The sequence below is a fragment of the Saccostrea cucullata genome, unplaced genomic scaffold (genome assembly GCF_032062105.1).
Source record: "Saccostrea cucullata isolate Sc308-1 unplaced genomic scaffold, CSIRO_AGI_Scuc_v1 ctg3289, whole genome shotgun sequence".
Taxonomy (NCBI): Eukaryota; Metazoa; Mollusca; class Bivalvia; order Ostreida; family Ostreidae; genus Saccostrea; species Saccostrea cuccullata.
This window is the reverse complement of record NW_026933367.1, coordinates 22,659-31,475: the sequence shown is the minus strand read 5'-3', so window position 1 is coordinate 31,475 and position 8,817 is coordinate 22,659. Positions and strand designations below refer to the sequence as shown.

General features: G+C 34.8%; 2 protein-coding genes across 2 annotated transcripts; both read left to right on the top strand.

The window, feature by feature from the left end:
* Positions 1–4,834: 4,834 nt before the first annotated feature.
* LOC134238118 (uncharacterized) lies at positions 4,835–8,042 on the top strand. The gene is made up of 2 exons (XM_062720240.1): positions 4,835–6,243; positions 7,910–8,042. The coding sequence occupies exon 1, from the start codon at positions 5,111–5,113 to the stop codon at positions 6,233–6,235; it is 1,125 nt and encodes a 374-aa protein (XP_062576224.1). The 5' UTR covers positions 4,835–5,110; the 3' UTR covers positions 6,236–6,243; positions 7,910–8,042.
* On the top strand, positions 7,029–8,285 carry LOC134238115 (uncharacterized). The gene has a single exon (XM_062720238.1). It carries the CDS (start codon positions 7,029–7,031, stop codon positions 8,283–8,285), a length of 1,257 nt encoding a protein of 418 aa, XP_062576222.1.
* Positions 8,286–8,817: the final 532 nt, after the last annotated feature.

The following is an 8,817-nucleotide window of genomic DNA, read 5'->3' as shown; positions in this document are numbered from 1 at the left end:
GCCCCAGATGTTGTGTGTTTTTTCTTATATGGGGTGTCAAATACCAAGGCGCACGAGGACGCTAAACATAGAAAAAAACTTGGAATGGCCTAAGTCCGTGCACCATTTCGGCATAGTATGCTTACGCTATATAAATCCTTACAACACTATGCGAGAATAGTTGGGTATGGGTTATCTAGTGACAAACTGACAGGAAGCATTATAATAATTAATGTTCCTATATCATGGACGTCAATGTGATACATTTTTAAGAGGTATTCTGATCAGCATTTGCATTGTGTCATTTTCTAAACCTACAAGACAGTGAGTGGGTTAAACCGTTTTGTCATCAGTTAAGGGGAACCCCCAGTTGAATACAAACCCCTTGCACAATGTTTGCATTAATTTAAGAATGACTCCCTTTCCTCCCCTGCAAATTTGAAATCGTCTATGTAATTATAAATAATGATCTAATTTTTTTTTTGTAATCCAGTGCAAGAATATTTGAAATTCTAACAAGCTTTGCGTGAGAGAGGGAAAAGCCTTGAAGACATTTATCTAAGTAAAATACATGTTGTTTATACCCTCAACTTTGAATCATAAAAGGTCAAAATCCCCAGGAACGTATGTAGAAGCCTAAATAATTTAATAAATAATAATAAATAAATTTAAATAAATTTAATATCCACGTTTACAAAATATGCACCTTCACCAACCTTGGCCAACATTTTTATGACTATCAAAGGATGTATAATAAATGTGAACTTACTATTTGGGTTTTTGTTAGGAGTTTAGTGAAGCTTGATGTCTTGTTATGTACATGTATATGGATTTCTATATTGTAAACTTATTGTGGTTGCATGGGCTGGGTTCGAAAGGAGTAGGTGCGTTTGAATGAGCTACAGGTATTTTATTTACCTGGGCTCTTTGAAAATTGCATTGTATGACTGGGTGCATGCCAACACATTAGTCAACTTGTACAAGTGCGCATGTACTGACACAGATTTGACTGCAGGACCTCTTAAAATTGAAATCAACGCACGTTTTGTTTATTTGATAACTAGAATTCATGTATAACAACCACGGTTCTATATCAACTAAGGTCCAAGAAATAGGGGGATCTACAGATTTCCGAAGACGATATGTAACGGGAATCCCGGCAATAATAAGTTGAAGAAATTTCTGATTTCATAATTTATATATCAACAATCATATTGACTCTGAAATTAATATAAAAATATGCAATAACATTAGAATTGTACAATAAAATATAATAGTAGATATGCATAGAAATCATTATTCAAATAGTGTCATAAATAAATATTTCACTAGATATGGAATGTTGTTACATTTTACATGTCTAAAGGGTTGTAACTCTTACAAGCTTAATCTTTAAAATTACCTTCCACAATCGTGAAGAGTTATCTTCTATATATAACCAAAATAATAAAACAGTAATGCATACCGGTTTGTGGAACCAAGTCCATCTGACATACTGTATGGGTCTTTTCAGATATGGTGTTACACTATATTAATAATAAAAAGATTCCTAAAGATATGCTCTTTACGTGACATATTCAAACCCCAAGCGAACTGTATGGACAAACTCACAGGTGCTTGGGGACAGGAACCCCCCCCCCTCCCGTTTTCCGTACCCCAAGGATTCTTTGACTTTTTTTTTTAATAAAATATTTTTCTATAATATATTTTCAAAGTATTACAACTGAAAAATCCAAAATTTAAAGACGTACAACACACTGGGGGAGATAACTCTTGCGATTTCAATTGAACGTTTGACGTGACGTCAAATTTAACGTCAAAAATAAAGCGTCAAAACGACGAGTAAAACGATCCCGATGTATATCAATCATGAAAGAAAATTGGGATATGGGGCTTGGCTGTGATTGTGCGTACCATACTCAATGAATAAGTATTTCTTTAATTAACCCAATTAAACTCCGTAAAAAGCAAGACATAAAATACCATCCCTTAATGTTTATTTCATTTAATTTCATATACAATAAATTGTATTTTTTATCAAAGCGCAGCATTTTTTTTTATTCTGAAAATTTTATTTTACATTGCCGAAATTCTCATTATGTACAATTGGCTATATAACATTCCGATTAATGATCTTCATTACAATTTGTGCATACACGATATAAATGCATGTATTGTTTTTCTTCTTTAATTAAATAAAACAACAGTAAATGAACAAAAAACTTTTTACAAAGTAAAATCGATGTTGTTCTTAGACCCTTACTGATCAAAGAGGAACAACTCTGAAAATGTAGGAGATGTTTATTTTCCTCCCTTTATTCACGGTTTTCCACAGAATCAGATACATTTATAGCAAGACCTGATAGATTCGAGAATTTATTACTATAGACCTCATATATACAATGTAAGTATAGAATTGAAAAGAATTGTTCACTTGTACTGGAATTATCTGCATTTATGAATATCCTATTGCAGCAAGTCGTAACTTTGACTTTCTGTCAACAATGTCGGTTCGCATTTCCTCGAATCAAAACAAAACGTAGCCTATAAGATTTTTAAAAATATCAATGTGCGATTTGATATAAATTGAAATACATGAAGAGTTTAATGTTTGATATTTTGAAGTTAATGTGGACGAATGCGGAATTTTCATTTTAACTTTAGAAGCGACGACATTGAAAGAAATGCGTACAATATCATGAGGGGTGTATGTACATCTAATGCAAATGTCGATATATCCCCACGGCCACATACTGTCTCGTTTGAAATAATGACATGAAAGAAACTACAATTATTCCATTTATATCACAGGAGAGTTGAGCATACACCATTTTTCATGTTTTTTAATTAATAAAATTAAAGAAATAAAATTAAAAATAAAGATATTCACGTTCAACAAAACTTGAATTCGTATCCAGGTTTCATGTGATATGGAATGCATAATGCATACGTATATGGACTAAACACTAAAATCGTTCAGTAATATTTTCCTGGTACATATAAAAAGAGTAGTCAATATTTATTCTGCATTCATGAATTTAAAAACTAATGCATACCTCCGGGATTCTTGACGAAATACCAGTATATTTGCACTGTAAACGACGTTTCGTCAAACGCTAATGGTCTGCGACGCAAAAAAGGAAGGGGTGGGGGTGATAGGGGTATTCGACAATTGCCTAAAAATCTACATTTAACATACATTTTACATATGAGAACTTTTAAATTTGTAAGTTAATATACTTTTCAAGCAAAAGCAATATTCTAATTTAATTTTTTTAATGTGTATTTGTAGATTCATAGCATAGTGATCGACCCCCGTCTGAAAGACGCGCGGGAACGTGATTTATTGAGAAAGGGGGAGGGGGTAATTTTCCGCTATTAAATCAAAACTGGTCGTACAAAAATTATACAAAAAATTATGAAGATTATATTTACTACCAGCTACCTAAAGAAAGTTTTTTACCAAAATTAAACGACAGGTTTTTTCACAAAAAAATTTTGAATTTGAAAAATACGCTATTTTCAAGGCTTAGAAAATTCATAGTTTTTCAGTTTAAGGTCTTTAAAAATTGTTTTGATGATATGTATATCAAAAAGATGACTATGTTTTTGTGTTAAATGGTTAAAGGAATAAGCCAATGAAATTTGACATTTATATCCAACCTGGTTTTTTTGAAAATCAAGGTTTAAGTAGTTCATTGATTAAAAATTTTCTCTCCTTGTAAACAACTAAAGGGGGGTAACTTTCGGAAGTTCCTGTCCAAAAACCACTCGAACGATTTTGTCCAAAATATGCATGCATGCAGTAGATATAGTCATGTACTAAATATACAAAAATAACGAAAATTAAACGACAGGAATTTTTTGGGGTAGGTGTGTTGTACATCCTTAAGCTAAATCTAACCCTTTATTAAAATTCACCCTCACTGATACTATAACAGAACTGCTCAGTGAGGGTGAATTTTAATAAAGGGCTAGTTTTAGCTGAAATTTTGGATTTTTCAGTTGTAATACTTTGGAAATATATTATAGAAAAATATTTTATTAAAAAAAAAGTCAAAGAATCCTTGGGGTACGGAAAACGGGAGGGGGGGGGGTTCCTGTCCCCAAGCACCTGTGAGTTTGTCCATACAGTTCGCTTGGGGTTTGAATATGTCACGTAAAGAGCATATCTTTAGGAATTTATTTATTAGTAATGTAGTGTAGCAAATCGCAAAATACCTAAAGGATTACATTGTTTGTGACGAGCTGACGCTTTGCTTGTCGAGAACTTTAAATACTACGTCACATTCTCGCCACATCAAAGGACGTAACCGAGATCGCATCTCTCCCACGCTAAAGTCGGTCAGCTGCAACATACAGCTTGTTTTCGGGGTTCAAAAAATGGAGTAGACAGTCCCGATGTCGTTTTCTTGAATGTTACCTGCAAAGTTTAAAGTTTTTTTTTAACCTTGAATTACAAAAAAGTTTTTTTTAAACCTTGAATTTAAAAATATAAAGATTTTTTTCAGTCCATTACGAATATTTTAATTGGTCGATTATTTTATTCTATTATCGCAAAATTTACTTTTTTTCATATTTGCGATTAAGTATAAAAGTAGAGTAGTGCATGATTCATTGATCATTAGATTTATTAGTTACGCGTATCAACCCAAGTCATGCACGCTGAAATTGTTGCAATTTGGTACAAAATATACTCTCTATGCGTATATTCGAGAGAAAAGATAAAGAGGGAAGGCCGGGGGAGACGTGTCCATTTACCTTCAAATTTTAACGATTGAAGTTCAATTTATTTTTAAGTTTTAACGAATGTTGTATGTACAAGGTAATTAATACCAAACGACGGAAAATATCTAATTATTTTTCGTAAACGTCACTTCCGAGATAATGTGAATAGTACTGCGCAGCCGCCAAGTCATTGAACTGCAAGTAGCCGGAGCGAGTAGACGTGGTCTCACTTGCTCGATCAATTTTGATATATTTTTACATATTGACGAGGTCAATATCTTCTTAGAACTTTTTCAGAGTTCAATTTTGTTTCTGACGTGGTCAGATCAGTATTCGGGGGCGATTTCGTCTGACGTGGTCAGATATTTTTTCATCGGTTTTGAAAGTTCAAACCACGTGCGTCATGGCGGACGCTCCTAACCATGCTAACCCTGACGATGATAAAGCACCGGTCAAGGGAAAGAAAAAAGCCCCGAACAAATCATCGTCTTCGGAGAAGACACCGTCTAACTTACGTTCGTCGTCGAGTTCGTCGACTTCGACTGGCACTTCCACGTGTTCTCGTGGTCATGGCGGAGGACATGATAGTTCCGCGCCAAATAACGAGAATGAGATTCGCAACATATTAAAAGCGATTCAAGAGAATCAAAAGAAACAAGACGATCGTATGACAGAGCTAGAAAATCTGTATGATTATGATTACCAAGAATATGAAGATCGTCAGGACGATACCCCGGACGAACCGGGTACTTCCGGTGAAGCGGCTTCGAGGAAGCGCGCATTAGACGAGATTCTGAATGATACGGACAACAAGTACGTAAATGCCGGTAAGAAACTTAAAGTTAAAGAGACTTGTGATAAACCTATTGATGATGAACTAGCTAATCTCGTGACAGATTGGTTCCGAGAGGGAATCGAGGAAGAACGATATAATGAGCTTCTAAAAACGACAAATCGTCCTGAAAACTGTTCAGCATTAGTGACTGTGAAAACTAACCAAATGGTTTGGGATTTTTTGAGCCCAACTACAAAATCTTCCGATAAGAAGATGCAAAATGTTCAGACTTCGTTGATCAAGGGTGCTTGTGCACTCACTAAACTGACTCATTTGCTCGGCAAGTGTGACAATCCTGAGATTTTAGACCTTTTGGGAAATGCTATGGAATCATTGGCATTGATGGGGCATGCCAACAGACAGTTGTGTATGTTGCGTAGAGAATTTATGAAACCTGATATGAAGGGTGAATATACTCACCTTTGTAGTCATAATTTAAAGTATACAGACTATTTGTTTGGCGACGATGTCCCTAAAACTGTAAAAGACATCACAGATTGTTCCAAAATCAGCAACAAAATTGGTATCGGATATAGAGGGAGCTTCCGTGGTCGCTTTATGAGGGGACGATCACGTGGACGCTTTGTCCGAGGAGCTGCAAGGGGTCGTGGATCCTACTCGAATGCTGCATCCTTCTCATCTGATTCAAAAAACTACCAGCGAAGAGGCTTGCAGAGTCGCCTCCAGAAGTAGTTGAAAAGGTATGTGAATTTAGAGCAGGTGTACTGAAAAATTTCATTTCTGAATGGAAAGATTTAACATCAGATAAAAGTATATTAGATATTGTGAAAGGTTGTCACTTGGAATTTAAAGATGATAAAATTCCTGTACAAAATTCAAAACCTTTTGAGCCACGTTTTAGTTCAGCTGAATCATGTGTGATTGACAAAGAAATTAAATCTTTATTAGATATGAATGTAATTGAAGAATTGTCTGAAAATGTAGACCTTAGTGATGGTTTCATTTCCACTGTTTTCACTAGACCTAAAAAGAATGGTAGTTATAGAGTCATTTTGAACCTGAAAGAATTTAACAAAAACATTGTGTATCACCATTTTAAAATGGATACTTTTGAGAGTGCTCTTGATTTAGTGACTCAAGGTTGTTATTTTGCTAGTGTTGACTTTAGCAATGCATACTATAGTGTCAGTGTGGCAGAGGAACATAGAAAGTTTCTTAGATTCATATGGAAAAATAAGATTTATCAGTATACTTGTCTCGCTCAAGGGTTAGCTAGTGCACCTAGACTCTTTACAAAACTACTGAAGCCTGTTTTTGCAACACTTAGAAGACTAGGACATGTCATTATTGGGTATATTGATGACTCGTTACTGATTGGCAATTGTATTAAAGAGTGTTTAGATCATGTTTCTGAAACTTTAGCCCTAGTAGAGAGTCTAGGGTTTGTAGTCAATTATGAGAAGTCTGTTCTCACACCTAGTACAAAAATCATTTTCTTTAAGGAAATGTTATTGATTCTGAATTGATGATAGTTTATCTTACTGAAGAAAGAAAGGAATCTATTTTAGAGGCATGTAAAAAATTACAAACAAAATCAAGAGAAAAAATTAGAGAAGTTGCAAAGGTCATTGGACTGGTCGTGGCTAGTTTTTCAGCAGTAGAATTTGGTCAGCTGTTTTATCGTGATATGGAAAGAGCAAAAACTGATGCACTTGTACAATCACAACATGACTATGATGCTTTCATGTTTATAACAAAAGAAATGAAATTAGAATTAGATTGGTGGATTTCTAATATTTCTTCATCAGTTAGAAGAATTTTGCATGAACCCTATGATCTTACAATAACTTCTGATGCTTCTCATCTTGGATGGGGTGCTGTTATGAATGAATTGAAATCAGGGGGTAGATGGACAACAGATGAATCTGAAAATCATATCAATTACTTAGAATTATTAGCCTGCTTTTTTGGGTTAAAGTGCTTTTGTTCTGATGTAACAAATAAAAATGTCAAATTATTTATGGACAATACCACAGCTATTTCCTACATCAATAACATGGGTGGTATTAGTTCTAAAAAATGTGATAAACTTGCAAAAGAAATTTGGCTATGGAGTATGAATAGGGATCTGTGGTTAAGTACATGGCACATACCTGGCAAAGATAATTTGATAGCAGATATGATGTCGCGAAAATTTGATGATCAAATAGAATGGATGTTGAGCAAATCTGTGTTCCATAAAATTGTTTTAAGATGGGGACAACCTGAAATTGATTTGTTTGCTACAAGGTTGAATAAGCAAATTGATGTATATTGTTCTTGGCATCCAGATCCAGATGCCCGTTATGTTAATGCATTTAGTTTTTCTTGGGCAAACATTTATGGTTATCTTAACCCTCCTTTCAGCCTCATTGGACGTGTGGTGAGGAAGATTTGTCAGGACCAAGCAGAGTGTGTACTGGTGGCTCCAGTGTGGCCAACACAGCCATGGTTCAATCGTGTGTTAGAAAAACTGGTGGATCATCCGGTGATTTTACCTGTGATGGACAATCTGTTGACACTTCCAGGCACAGATGTGCAGCATCCTCTGAAAGACTCGTTGGTGCTGATGGCATGTCGATTGTCCGGTTGCAGTACCAAAAACGAGGAATTTCTCATCAAGCAGCCTCGATCCTTTTGGCATCATGGAAGTCGGGAACCAAGAAACAATATAAAACATTTTATACGAGATGGTTTCAGTACTGTAGTGAAAAATCGATTGATCCATTTTGTACAACTATAGAAACTGTTATTGAATTTTTAGCACATCTTTTTCGCCTAGGTTTAGGGTATAGTGCTATTAATACTGCCCGAGGGGCTTTATCTTCTGTTGGACTGATTTTTGATGGGTTTACTGTTGGATGTCATCCACTTGTTATCCGATTTATGAAGGGTGTTTTTAATTTGAGACCATCAAAATCTCGATATGTACATACTTGGGATGCATCTATTGTTATCAAGTATTTGAGAAAATTGTCACCTGTAAAATACTTAAGTTTGAAAGATTTGACACTGAAGTTAGTTATGTTAATTAGTTTAATTTGTGCAAGTCGAGTACAAACTATTTCATGCATGAAACTTAGTAACATGACGAGAAGAAGAAATAGCTTTGTTTTTACTTTTAGTGATTTATTGAAAACATGTAGACCTAACAGTAGTATGTCTGACATGGTTTTGAAATCGTATCCTCCAGATAGAAGGCTTTGTGTATATATTGTTTTATGTGAATACTTATCAAGGACTGCAAGAATTAGAAATAAGTGTGATTCACTTTT